Source organism: Delphinapterus leucas, chromosome 19 (assembly GCF_059928025.1).
Source record: "Delphinapterus leucas isolate spDelLeu-1000000601 "Yukka" chromosome 19, BTC_Dleu_Yukka2, whole genome shotgun sequence".
NCBI lineage: Eukaryota > Metazoa > Chordata > Mammalia > Artiodactyla > Monodontidae > Delphinapterus > Delphinapterus leucas.
Genome location: NC_143147.1, coordinates 53,135,536 through 53,162,078, shown reverse-complemented (window position 1 = coordinate 53,162,078; position 26,543 = coordinate 53,135,536). Strand labels below are relative to the sequence as shown.

At 58.2% G+C, this 26,543-nt stretch overlaps 2 protein-coding genes across 8 annotated transcripts; one reads left to right on the top strand and one right to left on the bottom strand.

The window, feature by feature from the left end:
- Nucleotides 1–822: 822 nt before the first annotated feature.
- ACBD4 (acyl-CoA binding domain containing 4) lies at nt 823–7,379 on the bottom strand. Of its 7 annotated transcripts, XM_089901327.1 has the most exons (11): nt 6,628–6,813; nt 6,421–6,521; nt 6,138–6,236; nt 5,729–5,849; nt 5,573–5,672; nt 5,172–5,292; nt 4,863–4,949; nt 4,471–4,541; nt 4,302–4,380; nt 3,442–3,581; nt 823–1,044 (listed from the first exon to the last, which is right to left on the bottom strand). In XM_089901327.1, the coding sequence occupies exons 4-11, from the start codon at nt 5,821–5,823 to the stop codon at nt 937–939; spliced, it is 801 nt and encodes a 266-aa protein (XP_089757453.1). In that variant the 5' UTR covers nt 5,824–5,849; nt 6,138–6,236; nt 6,421–6,521; nt 6,628–6,813; the 3' UTR covers nt 823–936. The 7 variants fall into 7 exon arrangements, with proteins under 7 accessions (XP_089757453.1, XP_089757452.1, XP_022420772.2 ...); XM_089901326.1 differs by lacking the exon at nt 6,421–6,521 and having other exon boundaries at nt 6,107–6,236; nt 6,628–7,379; XM_022565064.3 differs by lacking the exon at nt 6,628–6,813 and having other exon boundaries at nt 4,302–4,377; nt 6,107–6,236; nt 6,421–6,594.
- PLCD3 (phospholipase C delta 3) lies at nt 6,601–26,543 on the top strand. Its single transcript, XM_022565060.3, has 15 exons — nt 6,601–8,550; nt 18,306–18,467; nt 18,566–18,794; nt 19,146–19,275; nt 20,137–20,365; nt 20,832–21,033; nt 21,205–21,349; nt 22,185–22,337; nt 23,468–23,611; nt 23,754–23,904; nt 24,744–24,860; nt 25,498–25,664; nt 25,837–25,972; nt 26,063–26,212; nt 26,355–26,543. The coding sequence occupies exons 1-15, from the start codon at nt 8,400–8,402 to the stop codon at nt 26,441–26,443; spliced, it is 2,355 nt and encodes a 784-aa protein (XP_022420768.2). The 5' UTR covers nt 6,601–8,399; the 3' UTR covers nt 26,444–26,543.

Here is a 26,543-nt window from a genome sequence, read left to right as displayed (position 1 = left end):
GGAGCAGGGAGTAGCCGCCCTCCCCTTCGGGCGTGGACGAAGCCTGTGCCCGGGCCCCGCCGCACTCCTCTCCTCCCGCCACCCCTAGCTCGCCGGTTCCCTCCCCCCGCCACGACGGGGCGGGGGGCGGGGCCGCGGCCTTGGCCCCGCCCCCACCGCGGCGCGTCTCCTCCGCCTCCGTTCCAGACCCTGGGCTGGTGCCTCCACTAACCCGGGTAGCTGGGAAATGCTTCCTCTGGGACGCCGCGCGCTGGCCTCTCGGGGCCGTCCACGGGCAGCGGGGGAGGGGGAAGGGTAGGGACTTGAGGCTCGCGCGCCCCGGACCCGCTTCCCGCCTCAATCCGTGGCAGCCCAGACGGCAGAAGATGAAGGTTTTATTTTATTTAGTGAAACACTCTTTTGTAAGTTAATGTTTAGTGAAGACGTCCTGAGTATATGGGGGGGTAGGGCGGCCAGGAAAACGGAGCAGACTCCCCTCCCCCGGGGTTAGCTCTCTCCGCCTTTCCCCAGCTCGGTCAGGCCTCCCAGCCAATCATTTTTCCAGGCCCCGGCCCAAGTCCCAACTTGCCCACGAGCTGAGCCTCCTCTGGGAGAGGCTAGGGTGGGAAAGGAGTCAGGTGACCCAGAGGGTGGGGAGGGCAGAGGCTGAGACCCGGCACCTCCGCCCCTGAATCAGCCGCCAACCCTGAACTGGGGACGTGCACCACACATGCAGCCTCCTCAGGGAGCCTGAGGTGGTTGGGGGTGAGAGGAGGGGAGTTCTGTGGAGCTGCAGGAAGAGTGGGGTCCTATCCGGCTCCCCATTAGGGGGGAGGTGCCAAGGCAAACACTAATTAGGGCAGGAAGGGGGTGGGAGCGGGGTTTAACGCCGTTCTCCTAAACTCTAGGAAGGCTGAAAGTCTCCTCCGTTGACTGCAGAGACTCCTCCATTGAGAGTCACCTCTTCTGGGTCCGAAACTGTCGGAAGAGCCACTGGACGATGAAGGGCCACAGGAGGAAGAAGAGCAGCGTGGGAACAGAGAGCCCAGTGCCGGGCCTTGGCCTCTGCCGCCAAGAGGAGAGAGTCAGGAGCCAGCCCGGGCCTCAGCACAGGCTGGGCCCTCCTTCGCAACCTGCTTACAGAGCTCAGGTGGGAGCTTCTGCCTCCCTCTCCCCAGTCTGAGGACTGGGGCTCCCAGTTTGTCCCTGACACGTTGAGCCCTCTCTCCCATATCCTCCTCCAAGGTACCGAGAAGGCTGAAGGCTGGAGAGGCTGCTGAGTGGAGAGACTGGCTTCGAGGCCGTCTCCTCTGGGCCACAAAGCAGTGACCCTGTTGGTGTGGCCCGAAGACCCCATATTGTAAAGGACATGCCACATATTTCAAATGAGGACCCTGGGTGCTCAGATTTTAGTTTATAAATACCATTCTCTGCTGAATGGAGAAGTGGCAGATTTTAGGTCTGGAGCAGGGAAGGTAGAATTGAATGTGAGACGTCTTGTACCAGGAAGCAAGGAAGCTTTTAAAGATTAATGAGGTCAAATTACCAGAACATAGAACCCAGCTTGAAAGGGTCCCACCAAAGTTGTGACAGCCTGGGCATCAAAAAGAATGATGATTGCAGTTGACTGAAATACTGAGTCTTTAAAATCCATGAGTTCATGATGATACTCAAAGAGAAAGGGGAAATTTATCACCATTGAGGTGGCTGTTAAATCAACTCCTTACTCTAAAAATAGGTAATTAAAGAGAAAGAATTAAGCACTTATGCTGACTTCCATAAGGCACTGTATTTCGGGGAAATCCTAGATGATCAGGGAAACTCTACAGAAAAATGGCAGCTAATAAATGTTAAAGGAATAATAGAATTTAAAAGTCAACATTGTTTTTTGTAACCAGTAAATAAATTATTGATCCAGGCAAGGAGTATCTATCAATTGTCAAAAGCTGTATGTCAAATGGGCTTGATGGGGAACTGGACATTCCCTGGCTGCAAGTGGTGGGAACAGACTGTCACCCCTTCATCCCTGCTAGTGGTCCACGCTAAAATCATTCACGGTAGGACATCCAAATATGTGTCCCTTGATGTAAAGAAAGAACATCACTTCTGATGTAATCTGGTCATGTAAACTAGCCAGGAGGCTGTCATTAGACAGACCACAAGAGTGGAACATTCTACAGGATCACTATCCAGTCTCATCCGCAAGTCAGTAGCAAGGAAGAGGGACTAGTCTAGACTAACAGAGTCTTAAGAACAGAGGCTCCTGGCCTGGACAGACAGGGAAGGTGGAAAAGGGGATTTGAATGTGGATTGTGTATTGGATGATATGAAGGAATTACTGTGTGTGATAAAATTTTGTTTTTGCTAGGTAGTAGAATGTCCTATTTTTAGAGATGCAAATCCAAGTATCTCAGGGTAGAAACCTTTAAAATCTTCAGCATATAAAATTAATAAAAGGTAAACAATAAATAAGACCCTGGGGGGTGAGTGTAGAAAGGTTAGCCGCTGTGGATCTGAGGGAATTCCTGCCAACCTGGCTGACACCCACTGTGCCAAGGGGGTGAAGAGTCACGTGAGTGATTCCCCCGCATCCAGGAACTCAGCCGTCCCCTGCCCCCACCACTCCAGGCTTCGCAAGAACAGACTCACTCAGTGAGTGGTGGATGCCAGCTTTGGTGGGAGACAGACCTAGGGCCACTCCCAGCTCCATTACTTAACGTTAATACTAATACTAACAATGAACCCCATTTGAGAAGTCCCCCCCCCCCCCCGGGCACTGCGGAAGCACCTACATGCATTATGTCATCTAATCCTCAAAGCAGCTCTCAGGCTGTGTACCCTCAGGTAAGTTACTCAACATCTCAGAGCTGTAGTTTCCTCATCAGTAAAAGGGAAACGAAAAGAAAACCTATTTCACTGGTTTGTTTTGAGGATAAAATGAGATAATGCAGGTAATGTGTTTGGCACACAGCTGGGGTTCCAGAAATGGCTGCTGTGATTTATTTTGCAGAAGCAGAGGTGTAAAGGGCAAGCAGACCTAGAAGTTGAGAGGTGGGAGTGAGGGATGCAAGGGCTAAATTTGGGTAGGGCGAGACAATAAATCTGGGAACAGAAGTCCTGACTGAGGGGCAATAGGGACACCCCCCCCCAGCCCCAATGCAAAGAGTAGACACATTCTGGCCCCTCCAACTGCTGGAATTCCATTTGTCCTCAGTTACTCTTCAGGCAGAGGGAGATAAGAGCAGGAAAGGAGGGCCTCTCCCAGTTCCAGGCTGGAAGCATTACTGCAGACCCCCTGACTTCCTTGCCTGCGCCACGAGCCACAACATTCTCTGGAGAAGGCAGAGGTGTGAGCAGGCAGAGACGTGGGGACAAAGACAGAAGTGGCTGGATGAGGAGTCCAGAAAAGAGACCCTCAAAGTGCTGCCCCAGCCTTGCCCTGGGCCTTCGGACAGGGCTCACCTGCTTGCGGGGGACAGGCATGCTCTCCAGGCTCTGCAGTCTCCCCTGGACGTCCCGCATGCTCTCCTGCAGCGCCCGAACCGTCCCCACCAGCCATGTGTCCAATTCCTGGGGCCCCAGCAGGGTGCTTTCCAATCTCCCTGCAGTGCACAGACACACAGGGAAGGGGACTCAGGAGGCAGCTCAGCTAGGGGCAGGGTGGTGGCAGGCTGGGGCAGGTCCAGGGAGAATAAGAGTAGAGTGCGATCCCTTGTACCAAGTGTGAGTCTTGTAAAGCCCATCCATGTGGCTGAGTAATGGGCTGCCAGGGGTTTGAATCCCAGCAGGACTACCACTTAGCTGTGTGACTTTGGGCAAGTCAGTAACTTCTCTAAACCTCGTTGGTCAACTGAAAATTATGTCATCTCCCTCACAGGGCTGCTCGCTCTGAGGAATAAAGGAGATAATATTTATGAAAGTGCCCCTTATGGGACGTGGCACACTGGAAGTTCTAGAAAGGGATTGGGCAGAACTCGTTGTCCTAAGAGAGTCCCAAATGGGAGACCCAGAGAGAGAGGATGACTCCCAAGACCACGTAGGTGTAGGTGAGAGAGCTGGTCTAGGAATTCTACCCCAGCTGCCCTTCCTCAGTGCCAGCCAAGAGTATAGACTCCTGGTGGCCCTCGGAGAGGAGGCCGGGCAGTGACTTTGCCCATCCAGGCCAGTGTCTGGCTTTAACCCTTCCTGGGCAGAGGCTAGGCACTCTCTCCAGTGCCTAGCGTTGGATTTCACCTCTCCCCATGAGGGCAGCCAGGGGAAGGCCCAGGGCACCAGAACCATGGGAACGGCCGAAGGGGGTGAAGGGTCAATCAGGGGCTCACCTTTCTTTGCAGGAGACTCGGTGCTGTTTCTGGTGTTCAGCTCTCCTCCCAGGGCGCCCCTCTGCTCTGCCCCAACCTGCTGAGAAGAGTCAAAAAGTCCAAGGGGGGTGGTGGGAGCAGCTAGGGCCCAGTGGGGTAGGGAAGGGGAGGCAATGGGAGTGGGTCTCACCAGCTCAGGCTCCAGCTGCTCCATGGAATCACAGAAAACCTCAGAGTCCTGGTCCCTGGGTGGCTGGGACTCTGAGAAGGGGATGAGTAGGGTTAGTGACAAGAGGGAGGCCACGGAGGGAGGGGAGGGGGGTGCATCTAGCCAGAGGCATCTGTTCAGGGCACACTAGAGATACTGCCACAAGAGGCACAGATGGCTCCCTGAGTGGGGCCCTGGAACAGGAATCCCAGAACCTGCCCCTGGCCTCTGGGAGCACAGGAGGTCTCAGTGTCTGGGCACGAGGCGTGACAGGCACAGCGTGGCACCTAGCCTGCTACCCTCCACCCTGCCTGGAGGTCCCCCCCACCTCCGGCCTGGTTTTGGCCCTCTGCCCCTCCTGCCCAGGCACTGACCTGGGCTTGGGGGTGCGGGTTCCTTGGGAAGGCAGGGAGGCTCTGGGGCAGGCTCAGCATCTCCATTCAGCACCTGCTCTTTCCAACCTGCGGAGACACAACACCCAGAGGCGGGGCTGGGAAGATATCAGGCCCCTGCTCCCCAATTAGCCATGGACTCTGCCTGGGACCCACCCCATCAGGGGCACTGGTTGCGGTCCTTACAGGGACATCACCTAGAGCCCTCTGCCCCCAGGCTCCCCTCCAACTGAGGAGCCCCCCGAGACAGTTCAGTCAGCACTCGTGGAGCTCCCAGCCTGGGGGCCTGACCTGTGACCCTTTTCAGGAAGGTCTCCGGGGGCCTCGGCATGTCAGGGATCACCTCGTACAGGGGCTCGAAGTAACCAAACATGTCCTCTGCCACCTCGCCCAGGGGCACCGTGTCGATCACCTGTGCAGGAGGGGGTCTAATGGGGAAGGACTGGCCCCTCCCACCACTGCCCCCTTGAGCTGGGCCGCCTCCACCCTGCTTCTGCCCTGTCATACCTCTCCCCCTTGTGCCCAGTCAGGAACCAGAGACAGGCAGGGGTGGGGGAACAGCATGAAGGTGGTTAATTCCCATAGGGGTATCAACGTGCAGGAAACATAATGGGGGTCAGACTGGAAGGGTGGGGGGCAGGCCACCTGGCTGAGAGCTTGGTCACAGAGAGGAGTCTGCAGCCTCTCCCTACCCTCTGGGCCACCAGCTTCATCTCAGTGACGTAGGCAGACATGGCCTGCTCCCTGCTCATCTTGCCCAGGCTGTTCCAGGCATCCCTGGGGGACAGAAGGCTGTGAAATGCTGGTTGACAGCTGAGGCTTGTTTGCCCAGCCGATGGGGAGCTCACCATTTATAACGTCCAATAGGGTCCCAGAACCCAGGCTGGGGGACCAGGCAGGGCCCCATGGTAGCCTGCTTGTAGTAGCTGTAGAATCGCAGCATCTCTTTATAGGAGGGGCGGTAAGAGCCTGGGCAGGGGTTGGGAAGTGGGGGAGAAAGCATCACTCCCAGCTCCAAGAGGATGGAGGTTGGGGGAGAACCACCCTTGGGGAGGGCAGAGATGGCGAGGGGTCCCACCAGGGCAGCTGGACAGGGGCAGGTGGCAGAGGGGACCCCCAGGACAACTCAGGCAGGGACTTGTCTGTAGAAGCTGCCAGGACCAAAGCCTCCTGGGAGGCGGACCCCAGTCGTCTTGACCCCCAAATGCGGGTCCCCATGCCCTCACCGTTCTTAGGCAGGTTCTGAATGATGCTTACTGCGGCCTGGAACTGTTTCTGGCAGTCCGGCTCTGGATTTTCATTTTCGGTACCCATACCCAGCTGCTCTGAGCCTTGGGGCCCTACTTTTGAGCGACTCTGCAAGAACAAACCTGTGTGTGAGCAGGCTCCAGCCCGCCCCTCCTGCCCCCCGCCCCAACTCCTCCCTGGCACACGCCTCTGTAAGTCACTGGTCCATTTTCCAGGAGCAAACTAAGCTCTTTAGAGGCCTGAGACACCCCGGGAGGTCAGAAGCTGCGACTGAGAAGACTCCTTTTCCTACCCCAAGGCAGCGTGGGTGGGGCCAGGATGGGTGGAGAGGACCTCGGTGTGTGGGTGGAGAGACAGGTGGCAAGTGCTTCTCTAGATGCACATCTCCAACTCCTAGACAGGAGAACCCGCAAGCCGAGAGGAGACAGGGCGGGGCAAACATCCTCCCACCCCGGCCCCCCCATACCCCGGCTCAGCTGCCCGGCCGCCCGGCACTCACCCTCAGCGCCCACTGCCCGGACACCTGGGTTCCCGCTCGCCACTAGCCGGAAGCTTCCGATTGACCTCCTGGCCGGGTCTGGCCCGGATGGGGACGCGGAGCAAGGGGGAAAATTTAAGCCAATGAGAGAGCCCGTTTCAGATTTCTTCTACACCTCGACCACTCAACGCGGCCCTTTCGAGATTATGCAAATAGTTTAGCGGTGCCTCTCCCAATCAGGCGGGGCAAATCCGCGGGTTGGTTCCTCAACCCTGGATCGCCAGAGGCAGGCGGAAGCACCCCCTGGTGGACACCGTGAAATGACGCTGTCTCTTGCGCCCCCTCTGGTGGAAACCCGCTAGTCAGCTGAACCCAGGTCCCCCAGATTCGAGCCACGCAACTCAGCTCTCCAGACACTTAACAGGCGCTGGGGATAAAAGGGGGAATCATGTTCTGAGGTCAGGGGTTCTAAAGGAAGGACACTGGAGCTGAGTTTTGGAAGCCTTAAGAGTAAGCCAGGAGAAGAATGAGGAAGGTCATTTCTGGAGGAAGGAATTGCAGGATCAAAAGTACAGAGGAGAAGACTAAATATTTAGAAAGAATATCCAGAGAGGTGTGGAGACGCCAGCCAGCACGGACGGAATCTCTGAGTCCGGGATATCTGAAAATGGAGTAGAGCAGTAGGTGGCAAATCTAGGTCCTGAGAAACTAAGCTTTATCTTTGGGATGACACACTCCCGGCCGCCGCCGAGTGGCGGTGTGCACCCAGCCCTCCACCCCCGACCCAGGGCACTTGCTGCAGAAGACGCACATATCCCACCCCTCGCGCACAAATACGCAGGTGGTTTCTTATGTAGTAAGTGTACGCATGACACGGTCACCGGAACCCGCACTCGACGCTTACCCACAAGTTGATGCCAAGGACATCTACGCAGCGTGCGGTGGCCGTCCCAGGACGATCAAAGGCCCGGCGGGGGTGCCAACCTGTCCAAGCCTCCAACGACAGATTCTGCCGGGGTCTCCAGGCTTAGCGCCACCCCATCCTCTCCAGACCAGTCAGCTTGGAGTCTTCTACCCCTTTGGGGACGGCAACTGGCCGGGCGAGGAGAGGGTTAATCCTATGGCGTCATGGCCAGAGCCTTCCTCCCTCCCCACCTTCAGTCAGTTCCCACTCCCCCCCACCCCCCACTCCTCCGGTTCGGGCTGCCCTGCCGCCCGGCTAAGCTCCCGGGGCTTTCCGGGCCCGCGGACCCTAGGCCCAGGACTATCCGGCTCGCGGACCCTATCCCCTGTCTGGCTTCCTTCTGAGCCCTCAGGCGGGACGGGGAGGAGGAGGGTGGAGAGGGGTCCTGAGTCCACACTGAGTCAGGGTCCGGGGAAAGGAAAGGGTGTCTGTGCCAGAGGGCAGCCGTCGCTCCCTCCGATGCCTCCCCCCAGCACCATGGGGGCTCAGGACTCCGATAGGGCCGGGATCCCAGGACCGCTCGGAGAATGGGGAGGCGGACTCAGGAGCAGGGGCCTAACGCGGAGACTCGGGGTCGCGGGTCAGGCCCCCTCCCCACACTTCCTCTAGGGCACGGTTCCCCGCCTGGGGTCGCCGCCCCCTCGCACCTCCCCACGCCATCCTTGGCCCCGCCCTCTCCCTCCGGGTCCCTCCTTCCCTAACCCTCGTCCCTCCCTCTTTCCCTCCTCCCGACACCTCCTCCTCCCGACTCCCTCACGGCGCCGCCAAGTTTCTTCGCTCGACACCGCGCACAGACCCCGGGCCCGGCCCCGGCCCCGGCCCCGTGACCATGCTGTGCGGCCGCTGGAGGAGCCGCCACCGGCGGCGCGAGGAGCCCCCGGTGCCGGCCCAGGTCGCAGCGCCCGTCGCGCTCCCGTCCCCGCCCGCACCCCAGGACGGCGGCAACAAGAGGCCCGGGTTGCGGGCGCTGAAGAAGATGGGTCAGTGAGCGGCTGGGGCGGCTCGGGGTGGGCGCGGACGGGCCCCGGGGGCGCAGCCTGGGAGGGTTGGGGTGTTCCGGCGAGCCGTTGGTGGGCTTCCCAATGGGGCTGTGGGGAGTCCGGCGAGGGATGGAAGGCCAGCACCGTTCCAGCGGGGTAGGGGAGGTCGCACCTGGGGTCACCCGAGGTCCTGGGGTCCGAGCGAGGCTCCCAGGATGGCTTTTGTTTTCCACCAGGAGGCGCCTTACCTTCGGGTCAGAAAGCCAGAGTTGCCTTCTCAGATTTGAGGGAAGTCAGTGGGGGAAAGGAAAGTAACTATGGTTTATCAAGCATCTCCCAGACACTGGCCAGTACTGGGTGGTTACAGATGTGGTGCCCTTCAATCTTCTTCACCTTCCTGAGAGGCAGGTGGTATAATCCCCATTTCACAGATGAGGAAACTGACTCAGAGAAAGTCAGGAATTTGTCTATGACCACACAGCTAATAGAGGGCAAAAGTTGGTATGTACCCCACACTGCCCCTGGCCCCCTCTCAGAACCAGGGCAAAGTGGGACTGACTGGGGGTTTGAGGGCTTGAACGAGGGGGTTTATATGTGAGAGTATTTTATACAATGTAAAATACTGTAAAACTGAAGTGGTGTAGTAGAACTGTGGTCGGTGGAATAGTTAATGAAGTGGGGCTGAGGGAACAGAGGGCAGGGCTGCCCGAAGACCTGTGTGAATCTTGGAGCAAAAATCAGAGGTCCCGATAGCCGGTCTTACCTTCTCTTTACCACTGTCCTCCACCCCTTGTTCTTTTTTTTAAGATTTTTAAATTTTTAAATTTATTTTATTTATTTATTTTTGGCTGTATTGGGTCTTCGTTGCTGTGCACAGGCTTTCTCTAGCTGCGGCGAGGGGAGCTTCTCTTTGTTGAGGTGCACGGGCTTCTCATTGCAGTGACTCCTCTTGTTGCGGAGCATGGGCTCTAGGCGCGGAGGCTTCAGTAGTTGTGGCTCGTGGGCTCTAGAGCGCAGGCTCAGTAGTTGTAGTGCACGGATCCACGGCATGTGGGATTTTCCCAGACCAGGACTCGAACCCGTGCCCCCAGCATCAGCAGGCGGATGCTCAACCACCGCGCCACCAGGGAAGCCCCACCCCCTGTTCTTACTTCTGCCTCCTCTCATTCATTTGACCTGAATTTATTGAGTGCTGTGTTCTGAGCACCGTGCCTGGCACTCTCCTTATGGAGACAGAAGACGTGGTCTCTGCCCTACCTTTCATCAATCACACATGCATTCCACAAACATTTATTGAGTGCCTATATTATGCTCTGCCCTGGGGATTCAGCAACGAACAAGGCAGACACAGTCCTGGCCCTCAGAGAGCTGAAGTACCAGCAAGGATGTCAGACAATGAAGCAAAGAAATAAGGCTATGAAGGAAGGACCAAGATGCTGGCGAGCCCTGGCTGCACCCTGGAGCTGGAGGGAGACTAGAGTGAGGCAAAAGGGGAGAGGCAGGTGGAGGCTGGGTCCTCAAGGCCCCTGCTTATAAGATTAGGGACTTTCTCTGGAGGGTGACAGGAGCCCGGGAAAGGTCTCAGGCCGGAGGAGAGAGGCAGGAATTGTGTAGAGTAGGGGTGGGTTGGACGAAGGCAGGGGTGAAACAAGGAGACCCACAGGAGGGAGGTTGAGGAGTCAGCTGGGCAAGCTGTGTGTGTGCGGGGGGGACGGGGAGCTCAGAAGTGGGCCGGTACAGCCGAGATGGATTCCAGAACCACAGGGAGATGCACTGGGCTGGACTTTGCAGTTGGTGGGATCTGGAAGGTGTCTCTAGTGGGTGGCAGCGTCATCATCTTGTGGTCTAAGGGGCAGTGGTGGTTTGGGGAGAGGTCGATGGCCATGGGGAGTTGAGGTGCTGCTGAGATAGTCAGGGCTGGTGTTGGGCCAGAGAAGCAGCCCCAGGAGTCAGCTGCCTGCGGGGGTTATGGGTACCATGGGAGGGCTGAGGTGATGCTGCTGCACACCTGCCTGCCTCCTCATTCCATACATTTTTGCTAAGCCCCGTCCGCATCCGCATGCCAGAGCGCAGTGTCAGGGCTGGGGCTGCGGAGATGGAGGACACAGCACCTTGCCCTGGGGGAATGAACAGTCTAGTGCCAGCAGCCACCTGTAGACAAATAATTACAGCTGAGCCCAAGACTCATTACCCTTTGGCTGAGTAACGTTGAACGGGAGCTCCGGGCACCCCGTGACAGTGACACTCTTGGGAACTATGTGGGTGTCAGAATGCCATCTGGGCCACCCTCCCTCCCCCGACTGCTGCACCGTCCTGTTGAGTGACTGCCTTCAGAGAGAGGAATGTCAAGTCTGTGGGGAATGTCCCTTCCCCAGGCCTCACTGAGTCCAGGTGGAGGTGGAGGTGAAACCCAGGTGTCCTGGGGCCCAACTGCCCTGGCCATAAAGGCCCAGTCCTAGGTCTACCAGCCAGGTAGCTTCCGCGATGAGCCCTGCAGCTGCTGCCTCTCCTGAAATGACCCTCAGGGCTGTGTCCTGTCACCGCCTTCGCCACACCCCTTAGTCTAACAGAGGACAGATTTTCTTTCCGATCAGGTCAAGAGACTAGAGCAGGGAGTGGCTCAGAGTCAAAGGTGAAGAGGGGCCCAAGGAAAAGAAAGGGGGGCCATACTGGGGGAAACCGAGATGAGGGGGGACGGACAGCAGCCCCCGCATTGAGTGGGAGTCATTTGTGGAGCCTAGGGTCCACTCCGCTCCCATCCCCCGCCCCCAGGCTGGGCTGCTGGCCTGGCCTGCACCAGGGAAGCCAGGGAACAGTTGAAGAGCTAGAAGAGGAGCCCAGTGAGCACCGGGGCAGGGCTGAGCTCTCAGTAGCCCAGATCCTACTTAATCCTCGGCCACCCCAGGGGAAGGTGCTGTCACTGTCCTCACAGATGAGAAACTTGAGGTGAAGGGGGTGAAGTCACCGGCCCAAGGCCGCGCGGTTAAGAGGCAGCGTCTGTCTGCCACCAAAGCCATCGTTTTCAATGAGGGCTCTTTTTAATAAGAAACCGCGTTTCTTTTCTTTTTTTTTCTTTTTAATTAATTAATTTATTTATTTATTTTTGGCTGTGTTGGGTCTTCATTTCTGTGCGAGGGCTTTCTCCAGTTGTGGCGAGCGGGGGCCACTCTTCATCTCGGTGCACGGGCCTCTCACTATCGCGGCCTCTCTTGTTGGGATCACAGGCTCCAGACGCGCAGGCTCAGTAGTTGTGGCTCACGGGCCTCAGTTGCTCCGCGTCATGTGGGATCTTCCCAGACCAGGGCTCGAACCCATGTCCCCTGCATTGGCAGGCAGATTCTTAACCACTGCGCCACCAGGGAAGCCCTCAATGAGGGCTCTTTATTGCTGGAATTAATGAATACTAATTAACACCTTTATAACACTGTGCGAGCGCTTTTCTCGTATTAGCTCGTTTAATGTCACAACCTTATGAGGTAGGTGGGACCATTAGCCTCATTTTACAAGTGAGGAAACTGAGGTTCAGAGAGGTTCAGTAACTTGCCCCGGATTCCAAGCTGGGAAGTAGCTAAGAGAGGATTTGAACCCAGGAAGTCTGGCCCAGTGTGCAAGCCCCTAACACAATGAATGAATGAGTGATTTAAGCCTGGTGGGGAGGGACCTGCTACACCCCTCTCCCATAGTGGTTCTGCCAGCTGCCAGGGATGTCCTCATAGGGCTACCAAAAAGTATATATCAGTATGTCCCAAATTATGTAAATATTTGATACTAAAATATTATTATTTTTTGTTCATCTGAAATTCACATTTAACTGGGCATCCTGAATTTTGTCTGGCAGCCCTATCTCCCCAGAGCCTGGAACTGTCCCTGTGCCCCCGATGCTCCACCCTGCCCCTAATCCTCCCTGTGATCAGAGCACTAAGTGGGCAGAATCTGTTGCCTTCCCTCCCCCGTCGGCACACACCGCCAAGTGCCGCAGGGGAAGTGGGCACTCCCGATGGCCTGCCCAGGGCATCTCCTGCAGGGTGAGTGGGGCTGCCAGGGGCGAGGTTGGCAGGTGGGGCGGTCTTCAGAGCAGCCCCCGGTCTGGGTAGGTGCCTGGCCTGGGTGGTGGGAGGGGTGGGCAGCCCTCCTGGTCACGCCGGCGTGTGCCAGGCAGGGCTGGGGGGCTGGCTCTGCCCTGCATCCTGGCCCCCTCACCTCTCCTCCTTCCTCAGCTCTGAGGAGCCCCGCTCCACGATCTCAGCCCCCAAACAGGCTTCACGCCTGGTCTGGCCCTGTGGAGAAGAGTGCTGCCACCTTTATCGCACTACGTCCACCCAGAGCAGGGGAAGCACCGCCTGCCTTTCTTGACTTTGTTGATGCTTCAGGGAATGTTATGGATTCTGGCACTGAGCTCCGCTAGGCTCTAGCCTTGGGTGTGGCAGCCAGTCAGGGCGAGGGGGACACGTTTGGTACCCGAGGTGCTGAGGCTACCTGCTGGCTTGAGGATTCCGGTGGGAAGGAGTTTGAGACCCCTCGCCATTGCCTGTCCCCTCCCAGAGCCTCATGGCCTCAGTCACCGGGGAAAAGCTGCTCTTCCTCCCCTCCCCCCGTTGGCATGAAGCTGTCGGCTGTCGCTGTTCCCTGCATGTCTCACATTCCTACTGGAGTCCCGTGGGCCCTTCCTGAGTGTGCACTGGCACACACACACACACACACACACACACACCCCTTAGTTTCCATGCCAAGCTGACCACCTCCCACCCACCAACCCCATACACACACACACACACACACACACACACACACGATAGGCACACACCACCCTACACACACCTTCACTCCTTACACACCCTGCTCTCTGCATACACGCCCCGTGACCACACAGCACTCCCACCCCTGCCACCAGCCCACTCTGGCCTCTGCCCACCCCCTGCACGGCCCCTGCATCCACCCCTGCCTTGGGCCACCCACACTGTTTTTAGCATACACAGCTAGTCCTCTCTGATCATCAGTGGCCCATCTGTGAGAAAGGTGGGATTGAAGGGCCAGGGATAAACTTGGCCTCCCCACAGCCCCTTGCAGCTCTGCCAGTGAGGCAGATTCCTGCCCGCAGCCTTGGCCCCAGACCACACACAGCCCAAACCGCCCAGGCTGCAGGTGGTTACTGGGAAACTGTGGGGCTGCCCGTCCCTCACCACCTCCCGGCCCCTCTCTGGGGGCTGAGATAAGCGGCTCAGGGAAGGTGTCTGGGCCCCAGCTGATGACACAGGGCGGGGAGGGGCCCAGCTGGAAGCCATGGGACTGAGGAGCAGGGATGGAGCAGAATACCCGGGTGCTTGCCCACCCCCCACCCCCGACACTGCCTCGGTTTCCTTCTTTGTTATCATTTACTGTGAGCCCCCTGTGGGCGGGCCCCAGACAGAGAGCCCTGTGTGCTCCTTCAGTCACACAGAGCCCTTTGGGTGAGGCCCCCCAACTCTGAACGCACCCCAGCTGCCCCGTGACCCTGGACAAGTTCGTTAGCTGCTCCGTGCCTCTTCAACAGCTTTATTGAGAATTAATTCACATCCCATACCATTCGGCCATGTAAAGTGTACAGCGGTTTCTGGCATATTACATTATTATTATTATTATTCTTTGGCTGTGCTGTGTGGCATGCAGGATCTTAGTTCCTCTACCAGGGATCGAACCTGTGCCCCCTGCATTGAAAGCGCAGAGTCTTAACCACTGGGCCGCCAGCAAAGTCCCTTAATTTTTAAAAATTGTGGTAAAATATATATAACATAAAATTGGCCACGTACACCATTCTGAAGTGGGTAATTCAGTGGCATTAATTACATTCACAATATTGCGCTATTTCTAAAACTTTCCGTCACCCTAAACAGAAACTCTGCAACCATTAGGACATAAGTCACCATTCTTCCCTTTCCCCAGCCCCCGGTAACCTCTAATTTACTTTCTGTCTCTGAATTTTTTTAAATTGAGGTATAAGTGATACAAAATCTGTTTCTGTGAATTTGACTGTTCTAGTATCTCATGTAAATGGAATCGTACATCATTTGTCCATCTTTTTTTTGTTGTTGTTGTTGTGCGGTACGCGGGCTTCTCACTGTTGTGGCCTCTCCCGTTGCGGAGCACAGGCTCCGGACGCGCAGGCTCAGCGGCCATGGCTCACGGGCCCAGCCGCTCCGCGGCATGTGGGATCCTCCCGGACCGTGGCACGAACCCGTGTCCCCTGCATCGGCAGGCGGACTCACAACCACTGCGCCACCAGGGAAGCCCGCATAATGTTTTCACGGTTCATCCGTGTTGTAACAGAGATCAGATTTCACTCCTCTTTATGGCTGAATAATAACCCACTGTATGCATAGACCACATTTTGCTTATTCATTCATTTGTTGATGGACGCTTGGGTTGTTTCCACCTTTTGGTACTGTTTGTCCTCATTTTTACTACTGTTATTTCGTGATTGTTCCCCCACCTGCTCGGTTGAGGTGGCCATGGTGCTGGCCCAGCCCAGCTCCAGGTTCAAGGCAGAGATGGATAGATAGAGAATCCACGGAAACCACGGGAGGCAGGCAGCTTGCACTCCTGCTCCAAGCAGGTAGGAATGAGGTCGAGGAAACATCTGTGGGTTTGGATCTGGTGGGACCGATAAATGTTTACTGGGTGGCTAGGCAGAGGGCCAGGCCCCTCTCAGTATCACTGCCCAGGGCCTGGGCCTGCCTCCTGACCTCACGCCCTTACCTCCCTTGGTCCTGCCCCTCCCATCTGACAGCTCAGCCCCCTCACTACCCTGGGGTTCAGAAGCTCAAGCAATGGAGAAATAGAGGCGCCCGCCCAGGGACTCAGCACCTGGCCCAGCCTGGCACTTCACCCTCGTTCTGTGTGGCATTTCCTCTGGCAGTGTGGTTGGAGGACAGTGTGGTCCAAGGGGCAGTGTGATCCGGGGGGCCTGTGCTGGTTGGGTGGGCAGAATGGAATGTCACCCCTTCCCCCAGCAGGCTCCTGGGGAGCTGGGGGTGAGAGCCAGGAGTAGGGGCCTCCTCAGCGTGGGAACCTGTCCCAGTGGGGTGCTGGTCGGGAGCTCAGGCTGCCTTTCTCCATGTCCTGTTTGCAGCAGGTTCTGGACAAAAGAGGCCTTCAGTGACTCACCTCCATTTCCAGCCTTAGTCATGCACCAGCCCCCCTCCTCCACCCCACCCCCAACCTCTGGCCTTGGCATCACAGGGCTGGCCCAGTCAGGGGAGGTGGCTGCAGCTGCAGTGCCTGGTTGTCATGGGGATGAGGAGTCCCCTTTCCCATAGCTGAGGGGGTGGTGGAGGGGCGGGCTCAGCCCTGGTGGCGCTTCAGGTGCCCCTGAATGCCCTGCCCCCCACTCTGTTGTTCCTCAGGATGAGAGAATGCAGAGGTTGCCTGGATGTGGGGAACCTGTGGGGATAGGGGCCTGAGGGTCTGGTGAGTCTCTTGGCCTGGCACATGCCAAGTTCCAGCTCTTTACCTGGAAGAAGGAGGGTTCCACCTCCCCTTCCTGGCTAGGTGGCACTGAGTGGGCATTGGCCCTTCCAGAAGGCCACAGTCTAAACCCTGAGAGACCCCTTGGAGCCATTAGGGTCACAAATTGGCCCCAAGGGGGACCATAGCCTCTTAAGGATGGCAGGTTTCTCCTCCTGCCCCTGAGTCCATGATTCTCCATTATAGTCACTCTCAGAGTCATAAGGTAGCTTTTTAAACATACAGATGTCCAGCCCCCAACCTGTACCTGCTGGATGAGAATCTCTGGGTCATGGGTTTTGCAACCTCCACCAGGTGATTCTGATGCACAGCCGGAGTTGAGAAACCCTGACCCACAAGGCTGCTGCCCTGACATCTGGACAGATGGCTCAGGGCTGGGGCTAGAATACACTTAGTCCCCAGCTGTCTGTCCATCTGCCTCCCCTTTCAGAAAACACTGGCTGCAAGCCTGGCTCTGGGACAAGCACTGAGGTGAGGATATCCCAGTGCTTGGGCTTATTAAGGTCCACTGAAATTACAGTTTAGGTGGGGTGATTTAATTAAAGTAAAAAGTGTTGCTGGTGGTCAGGGAAGGAGAACTCCTATTTGAGGACAAATCAGGAAAGACTTCCTGGAGGAGGTGGTCCTTGAAGGACCCCAGTGTGAGGAAGAGATGGGAGAATGATCCTACAAAGGCTCCTAGAGAGAGTGAGAGGAAGCCCCAGGAATTTAGACTTGATTCCTCAGGTCAGGGTTTGCAGCTGGGCAAGCAGGGTCCTTGGGGCCACAAAGCCTAAAGCCAAACCCAGTATTGGGAGCTTGTTAAAATAAAGGGAGGAAGAGAGGCCCACTGTCTTGTTTCTTTTGGCCCAAACAGTGGTGTTTTGGGGTTTTTTGTTTCAATTTGATTTAATTGCCAACATTGAAAAATCTGGAGGCGTCACATATAAATCCAGATTCAGTTCTCTGGGAACTCTGGGCCTTCATCCACTCCTGCCTGCCTCCATCCTTCCAAAGGGTGTGGACCCTACAGTTGGTCTGGTTTCCACACGTTCTGTTGTCCCCTGGCTCAGAAACCTTTGGTTTTGACCCCTGCTGAGGAAGATCTGAGCAGGGTGTGGCCCTACCAGGACGGGCAGCATCTTGCCTGAATTTTGGGTTTTGTTGCAGCTACTGCTGCGGTCTCCATTTTATGAACGGCGAACGTGAGGCTTAGAGCAGCCACAGGGTAGTGCCACCAGGGCCGTGTAACTGGGAAGTGACAGAGCTGGTGTTTGACTCCTCGGACCCTGCTCTTTCCTAGGTCCTCAAGCCCAGGGTGGTTGCAGGGAGTTGGGGAGGGAGGAGGATAGAAGGAGCAGAGGGGTCAGTGTAGTGGCCAAGGGCGAAGGTGCTGGAGCCTGACCTCCAGGGTCTGAAGCCTGCTTCTGCCACTCCCCAGCCATGGAGTTCTGGCAAGTTGCTGAAGCATCTCTGCACTTGTTTTCTCGTGTGTTAATACGTGAGTGGGGTCTGGCATGTAGTAGGTACTTTGTAAGCATTTTGTCTTATTAAGAAGGATGGACGCTGTGACCGGAGAGCACGTGTGGGCTCAGGGGTTACACGGGGTTGTGACAGTGGCTGGGCAAGGGGGATACCAAGTGTCACAGGAGATCATGCTTTCAGCTGGGCCCCACCAGGGCATCTGGAGATCAGCCCCAGGCTGGCCAAGGCAGGACTGGGCCTGGCATGCTTGGTCTGAGACCCTGGAGCCGGAGTGGCCTCTGCTGTCCTCCCTTGTCTTCGGGAAAGCAGAGGCGAGGAGCTTGGGTTGCAGCAAGAAAGATTTAGGTTAGATAGTGAGACTCCCCTCTCGATGGTCAGGCTTTCGTGTCAAGGGAAAAGGCTGTTGATGGCAGATTCCAGGCTTGAAGGCTGGAGGCCGTGATGGAGGGGAGTGGCAGAAAGAGTGACCTTTAGCGAGGCCTGAGTCCCAGGCGCTGCCTTGAGCTCTGCTCTGAGGGCCTCCAGACGAGGCTGCTTGACACGGGGGAGGGCAGGCCTGTTACTGGCACCCCTCCCAGGGGGGCCTGGGTGGGACACACCAAGCACAGGCCTTGGGGCCAAAGAGCCTACAGCCAAAGCCAGTATTGGGGCCGGTTACAGGGAGAGGAAGAGCCGCCTGGGAGAGTTTACAGAGGCTTGGGGAGGGAGGCCGCACCTCCCTGCTGGGAGGAGGGTGGAGGGAACCTGCAAGCAGGGCCGGGCAGGATGCCCATCGCCTCCCGCCCCCGCAGGCCTGACGGAGGACGAGGACGTGCGCGCCATGCTGCGGGGCTCCCGGCTCTGCAAGATCCGCTCGCGGACATGGCAAAAGGAGCGGCTGTACCGGCTGCAGGAGGACGGCCTGAGCGTGTGGTTCCAGCGGCGCATCCCGCGCGCGCCTTCGCAGCACATCTGTGAGCTGGGGCCCGGGCGGGCGCGGGCAGGCTGGGGACAGTGGAGGCCCGGCCCCGCCGCCCTGACCCGGCCGCGCGCGTCCCGTCCCTCTCCGCAGTCTTCGTGCAGCACATCGAGGCCGTCCGCGAGGGCCACCAGTCCGAGGGCCTGCGGCGCTTCGGGGGCGCCTTCGAGCCGGCGCGCTGCCTAACCATCGCCTTCAAGGGGCGTCGCAAGAACTTGGACCTGGCGGCGCCCACGGCCGAGGAGGCGCAGCGCTGGGTGCGCGGTCTGGCCAAGCTGCGCGCGCGCCTCGATGCCATGAGCCAGCGCGAGCGCCTCGACCAATATCCTCCCGGGGAGGGCAGCGGACCGCGCGGGGAGGGGGGCCGGCCGTGTGCCGGGAGGACCCTCAGGCCCAGGGGAGGCGTGGCTCCGCCCTTAGGGACCCGCGGTTTGAGATAGAGTCCCTTGTCTTAAGAACCGAGGGTGGTGACGGGGCATCCTGTCTCTGGGGAGCCCGTCCCCGTGGAGGACGTGCGGCTGGGGCACTCAGGGGGTCCACAGGCTGAGGGGAAACCACAGCCCCCAAACCTGGGAGCTCCCAGGGCCGGGGTGGGGGTATGCCATACCTGTCAGTTACCTGTCAGCAGGGGGCTGGGCCCAGCCTGTCTCTAGTATTTCTTGAGCACCCACACCTGGATCCACTTCTATCTGCATCGAGCGGACTCCAACCAGGACAGTAAGATGAGCTTCAAGGAGATCAAGAACCTGCTCCGCATGGTCAACGTGGACATGAACGACATGTACGCCTACAGCCTCTTCAAGGTGGGCATCTGCCACCATTCTGACCTCTGCTCTCTGCCTTCCCCCAGCCATCTGAGTCATCAGTTCCCTCCCCCTTCCCACCCGCCAGCTTTTGTGGAGAGTGGCCTCTCTCTGCAGAAAGGCCACATCTGGGCCTAGGTACACTTTCAGCCCAGTGAAGCCACTGGGCCAGGATGGGAGTGCTGGCCCAGAGCTCCTTTCCTCACCCTCAGGCAGAGCCCAGGTAGGGAGGACCTCAGGCTCATGGGTACACACAGGAGCGCACCCCTCTCCACTGTGGCATGCGTGGCACCTCCACACGTGACCATGTACACCCCACATGTGGGAGCACAGACAGGGGCCCACGGAGGTGGGCTGTGCATCCGTGGCCCAGTTGGATCACGTGGAGACACCTGTGTGGATGTTGACTGCGACCCCAAAAGACAGGAGGGGCCGCGGCACCGGTGCACCTGGGCCGATAGCGCCACGTGAATTCTGTTATGTGTTGCTCACTGCCCCTGGGTGCGAACGTGTGAGGCTGAGAGCGGTAGCGTATACACACGGGAGGGGGGATTCTGGCAGCGGGGCTCAGCTCTGCCCAGGGCTCCCAGTTTTTCCTCCCACATCTTGATTCCTGGAGTAGGTCATGGGGCAGAGGAACAGGCAATGAACCCAAGAGTCCTTTCTTAGAATCCTAGCCCTGTGATTTAGCAGCTGTGTGAGTCTGAGTGAGACCCGGAGCCTGGCTAGCTTTCAGTTTCTCCACCTGTGAAACTGCGGACAGTGCCTCCTTCCCAGACGTGGTGGATGACGGGTGTGTCAGCGCAGGCCAGCTCTCCCAGGGTGTCCTCCTCCTCTGAATCTCTCCCTCCTGCTCTCCAGGAGTGTGACCGCTCCAACAATGAGTGGCTGGAGGGGCCTGAGATCGAGGAGTTTCTGCGACGGCTGCTGAAACGCCCCGAGCTGGAGGAGATCTTCCATCGGTACTCGGGCGAGGACCGGGTGTTGAGCACCCCCGAGCTGCTGGAGTTCCTGGAGGACCAGGGTGAGGATGGCGCCACACTGGCCCACGCCCAGCAGCTCATCCACACCTATGAGCTCAACGAGACAGGTGAGGGGTCTGACAGATGGGGCTGGGGCCAACACGGCCCAGGGCTCGGCATCTGACAGGTCCGGGTTCCCAGCTAAGTGGGCTCTGCTATTACAGGCTGTGGGCACCATCTTGGGCAGGTTACCTTGCTTCTCTGAGACTCAGCTGCCACATCTGTAAAATGACATAGTAATGTACCGTCCTCACAGGGTTGGGTTGAAATTAAATGGCATAACTTGGGAGTCCCCTGGTAGCCTACTGGTTAGGATTCCAGCCTTTCACTGCCGTGGCCCGGGTTCAATCCCTGGTCGGGAAACAGATCCCGCAAGCTGCGAGGTGTGGCCAAAAAAAAAAAAAAAAGGCATAACTTACGTGGAGTCCAGTCAGTAGACAGGTGCTCACTATTACTAAGTTGAGTGAGCTTTGAGGCATTTTAGGGCCAAGCAAATGGGTCCCCCGTGATGCTCTCTTCTGCCCATTCCTTCAGCCAAGCAGCACGAGCTGATGACTCTGGATGGCTTCATGATGTACCTGTTGTCGCCTGAGGGGGCTGCCCTGAACCCGGCCCACACGTGTGTGTTCCAGGACATGAACCAGCCCCTGGCCCACTACTTCATCTCCTCCTCCCATAATACCTACCTGACCGACTCTCAGATCGGTGGGCCCAGCAGCACCGAGGCCTATGTTAGGTACCATAGTGGGGGGGATGGTGGGAGTGAACGTGTCTGGGAGCCAGTTTGGGGACGGACATGGGGCTCAACTCCCGCCATGGGCTTCCTGGGGCCTACCTGGGGGCCTGTCCATTGCCCTGCTCTGTGCCACCCACATGACACCTGGCCCATGCATCCATCTGTCCACAGAGCCTTTGCCCAGGGATGCCGCTGTGTGGAGCTTGACTGCTGGGAGGGGCCCGGAGGGGAGCCGGTCATCTACCATGGCCACACCCTCACCTCCAAAATCCTCTTCCGAGATGTGATCCAGACAGTGCGTGACCACGCCTTCACGGTGAGCCCTGGGACCCCCACGCCCAGCCCCAGAGCCTTCCCCATGACATCAGCTGGTCTCGGTTCTTCCAGAAGAAACCCCTGGGACTTCCCTGGTGGTCCAGTGGTTAAGAATGTGTGCTTCCACTGCAGGGGGCACGGGTTCGATCCCTGGTCAGGGAACTAAGATCCTGCATGCCACGTGCGGCGCGGCCAAAAAAAACCCCAAAACAAAAAAAACCCCGAAACAAAAGAAACCCCTGCCCAGGGACTCACTTTCACCAAGTGCTGCTGGGACAACTGCCCAATGGGGTAGAATAAAGCTGGGTGAGAGGCTCCCTTCTCCCACCCTTATATTTAGTAAATGTATTAAAATCGTAAAATTTCCAGAAGAAAACCTTGTGGGTAGGAAAGGACCTTTTAATTATGACTGGCAAAGAGAAAATCGTGAAAGAGAGGCTCAATGTTGCACCTACATAAAATTGCAACTTCTGTCGAGCCATACAAACCTTACCATCAGCAAATGATGGGCTGGGACCAAAAGTGTGCAACCTAAACGACATGGTCAGTGTCATTAACAGATAAAGAGCATTTATAAAAGAAAAACATTCCTGCAGCCACCCTCAGCTCCCCAGACACTCCACCCCTTCCCCGAGGCCCCAGATCTGACCTCTGCCCCTCCACGTACACACTGACCCCAGTGTGTCCCACATCCACGCACTCAGTCTCCCCCCAGAGTGGGTTCTCCAGAGCCCTGCCTTTGCCTGCCTGGCCTGAAAGGGGTGGGGGGCTGGGCATAGCAGGGGTCCTGGTGGGGGAGGGGTGAGTGACTGAGCTGCTGCCCCTCCCTCCCACAGCTGTCTCCGTACCCCGTCATCCTGTCCCTCGAGAACCACTGTGGGCTGGAGCAGCAGGCTGCCATGGCCCGTCACCTCCACACCATCCTAGGGGACATGCTGGTGACGCAGCTGCTGGACTCCCAGAACCCTGAAGAGCTGCCGTCCCCAGAGGTGATGCTCCCGGACCCCCAGCCTGGGTGGGGGGAGGGTCTGGCTCCGAGGTCCACATCCACCTCCCTTGTTCAGGCCCCCTCCCCTCCCTCTGTCTTAACCTTCCTCCGCTTCTCCGTTCATCTGACATCTGCCACCCTGTGGTCTAGTCACTTGTCTGCCTTCCATTTTGACTAGACACACCCCACCCTGTCACCTGGCATCGAAGGCCCTCTACGACCTGGCCCTGACCTCCCCGCTCTGCCTCCTGCCCACGGAGTCCCTGCAGACTCGGCCATTCCCATCTCAAAGGCCTTGGTTGACACTGTCTCTTCCATCTGAAGCTCCCTTCCTAGCCATCTGTGCTCGCCAAGCGCCACCAGCTTAGAGCTCTAGCTCAGTGTAAAGGGCCTCTTCTGTGGCCTTAACGACTTCCTCAGCTCTCTGGCCAGAAGTGGTCCTTCCTCCTTTCCTCCCACCCCCCAGAGCATTTCATCTGCCCCTTCAGGACACTCATCCTTTTTGGGCTCTTTGAGAAAACTCTCCTCCTCCTCGCAATCCCAAATTATGCAAGGAATGTAGATTCACCTTTGTGTGTGATTTTTTTTGTCGGTATGAAAATAACATACATATGGTAAAAGAAACAATGGAGCCGCAGAAAAGCATACACAATGGAACATGGATTTTCCTCCACTCAGGCTCCCCCCTGTCCTATTTCTGAAGAAGCATCTTCAACAGTGTCTTGTGTATCCTTCCAGAACTTTCCCACGCATATATATAGCTATGTACATCGCTATCTTCTCTTTCAAATGGTGCACGAAGAAGATCATGTGAACACATACTCCACGTGCGCTTCTTTCACATGAGGTCTTTTTTGAAGAGCGCACCTTCTCTTTCACCCCCGAGCCGCCTCACTCATCTTACCGGCTGCTCCGTAGTACGCTGACGCTTAGAGGGCCCCCATTAGCCAGGCCCCTGTGGATGGGGCTGTTTCCCTTGTAGGTTTCTTCCTATTAGAAACGTCACTCATCTGTGTCTCCTTCGCTGCTCGCCACCCTGGGCCAGCCCCTCACACAGTGGTGGCTGAGTGATAGACTGACCGGCCGACGTAGGGGCAAAAGGGCTTAATTTTTCCGTGTTGGTCTCTACAGCAGCTGAAAGGCCGGGTCCTGGTGAAGGGGAAGAGGCTACCAGCCGCTCGGAATGAGGACAGTCGAATTCTATCAGACCGGGAGGAGGACAACGAAGACGAGGACGAAGAAGAGGAGGCGGGGGCCCCAGAGCAGAGGCGGCGGGTGAGTGGGCCTGGCTGGGCCAGCCCGGGCTGGGCAGGGGCTTGATGCCACTGTGGAGCTTGGGGGCAGGTGGCAGAGGGAAGGAAGGTGGGAGGACCAGGGGTCTGGAGTGGGCAGACCCCCGCTGAGGCTCGTCTCCCAGGCCAAGCAGATCTCCCCGGAGCTGTCGGCCCTGGCCGTGTACTGCTGGGCCAGCCGCCTGCGGACCCTGCGCCCTGCCCCAGCCCCGCCCCAGCCCTGCCAGGTCAGCTCCCTCAGCGAGCGCAAGGCCAAGAAGCTCATCCGAGAGGCAGGTAGGAGCCGGGACGTCGGGCCTCTGGGGGACCTGCAGGCTCCTGGTGGGTGGTAGATGCTGAAGTTGATCTGGAAAGGAGTGCGAAAGGGCTTCGGAGGCAGTGAAAAGAGGGGCTCAGGGAATGAGTGCCCAGCACATGCCCGGCACCCGGCCAGGCGTACGTAGAGGGAAAAGGGCACAGGGAAGGGGGAGGCTGCTCTCTGCCTTCACCAGCTCACAGCCTAGTGGTGGGGCCAGACACAGATGGATAATTACGGTGCCGGGTGATCAGTCGGGCAGGACAGGCATGACGGAGGCTGGGGAAGCCCAGCAGGAGGGGGTGAGATCAGAGAAGGGTTCCCGAGCAAGTGATGGCTGAGAAGACACCTGACTGAAGGATGAGGCGGAAGCAGCCAGGTGAAGAGGGGGAGGGGACTTCAGACAGGAGGAGCAGGTTGTCCCAAGGCCTGGAGGCTTGAGGTACAGGAAGGGTTCCTGGAACCAGAGGCGTGGCTGGAGGAGTGCTTGTGGGATGAGCCATGAAAGACAGGGGATGCCAGCCTGGGGCCAAGTGCTCCACCTACCAAGTTGGGAACGTGGGGACTTGGGGTGGGAGGCAGTGTCAGGCGGCGGGAGGGGGGGTGTCCCTGCCCCTCTCTGGACTTCAGCAGCCTCCTTGTGAGGACCCCCGTCCCCTCATCAGAGAGAACAAGGAGCGGGGGCGGGGGAGCTGGGGATGGGAGTTCAGCCTCTGTTCCCAGCTTGTCTCTGGAGGTGGGGGAGGGGAGGGGACAGGCCCTGGCACCCGGTGAGCCACAGCCCAGGGGCTGTCACAGTCCTGCCCCAACTCTCCCTCAGGGAACAGCTTCATCAGGCACAATGCCTGCCAACTGACCCGTGTCTACCCACTGGGGCTGCGGATGAACTCCGCCAACTACAACCCCCAGGAGATGTGGAACTCGGGCTGTCAGCTGGGTGAGTGGGAGTGCCGGGGAGAGGGGGCGGGCAGGGGGCCACGGCGGCCCCAGCGGTGATGAGGCCGCACAGCTTTCCAGAAGGTGGAGAAATGAGTCCTATAGATGCCAGTTATTAAAAGACTGATCAACAAGGAAGGTGGGCAAACACAAAGCAGGCTCGTTTGTGTAAACGAGCCAGTGCACAATCTCAAAACTTTTCATGCAGGTGGAAATTAAAAACCTCCGCTCCCACATGCCCCTCATACACACACACACACACAGCCCGGCAGTCCCCACTAAGTCAACGCTGACGAGCGTGTGTTCTGGAGGGAGGCTGAGCAGAGCCAAAGGAGAGGAGCCTGGTCCCCGTGGGGGCAGGGAGGGAAACATGGGGCTTCCTTGGATCCTGCCTCTGGCCCAGCCCCAGGCCCAGCCCCACCCTCCGGCTCCAGCTGTGGAGGCTGCCGTGAAACCCCCTAGCCATGGTAGGGGTGGGATATCGCTACCCAGGCAGTGGGACCCTGGGCCCTCTCTAGAGAGAGCTGAGTCCTCGCCCCATGAGGTGTGTCCGGCGGGGAGGGCAGTGAGACTCCTGAAACTGAGCAGTGAAGAGAGGGCCACTGAGAGCCCCTGCCCTGCCCCTGCTGTGTCCACAGTGGCCCTGAACTTCCAGACGCCAGGTTATGAGATGGACCTCAATGCCGGGCGCTTCCTTATCAATGGGCAGTGCGGCTATGTCCTGAAACCTGCCTGTCTGCGGCAGCGTGACACAACCTTTGACCCTGAGTGTCCTGGACCCCCCAGAACGACTTTCACCATCCAGGTCAGCAGCCTGAACCACACCCTGGCTGGGGTCCCTGTCTGCGGGGTGCCAGCCTGAGGATAGCAGAGGCCTGGGGACAGCTCGCGGGAGGACAGTCCGCTTCCAGGTCCTGAGCGGGAGGGCCGGTGTGAGCCCCTCGGGCCAGGCTGCAGCTCCCCTCGCTCCCGTGCAGGTGCTGACCGCGCAGCAGCTGCCCAAGCTGAATGCCGAGAAGCCAAACTCCATCGTGGACCCGCTGGTGCGCATTGAGATCCACGGGGTGCCCGCAGACTGTGCTTGCAAGGAGACCAACTGCGTGCTCAACAATGGTGGGGGCCCCGCTGGGGCGAGCCGGGGGCAGATAGCAGGGAGCGGGGCAGGTGCAGGGCGGGCTCTTGACGGACAGGCCTGCGCCCTAGGCTTCAACCCCCGCTGGGGGCAGACCCTGCAGTTCCAGCTGCGGGCTCCGGAGCTGGTGCTGGTCCGGTTCGTGGTGGAAGATTATGACGCCACGTCCCCCAATGACTTTGTGGGCCAGTTTACACTGCCTCTCAGCAGCCTGAAGCAAGGTTGGTGGGGTTGACGGGGGTGGAAAGAGAAGGGGGGCCGGGCCTCCAAGACCCTGTTCACCCGGGCTGCCCACTCCCTCCGAGAGCCTGGCCCCGTGGGGCGGTGGGCAGAGAAGCTGACACCGGGCTACCCTCCCGGCAGGATACCGCCACATCCACCTGCTTTCCAAGGACGGGGCCTCACTGTCACCAGCCACCCTCTTTGTCCACATCTGCATCCAGCGCTCCTGACGGCACAGCTGAGCCACCCTGGGTTCTGCAGGTGCCAGTCTGCATCCCTCAGCGGAGGCCCTCTCCTCCTCTGGAGTGGAGGGGTGACGGAGGGCCAGCC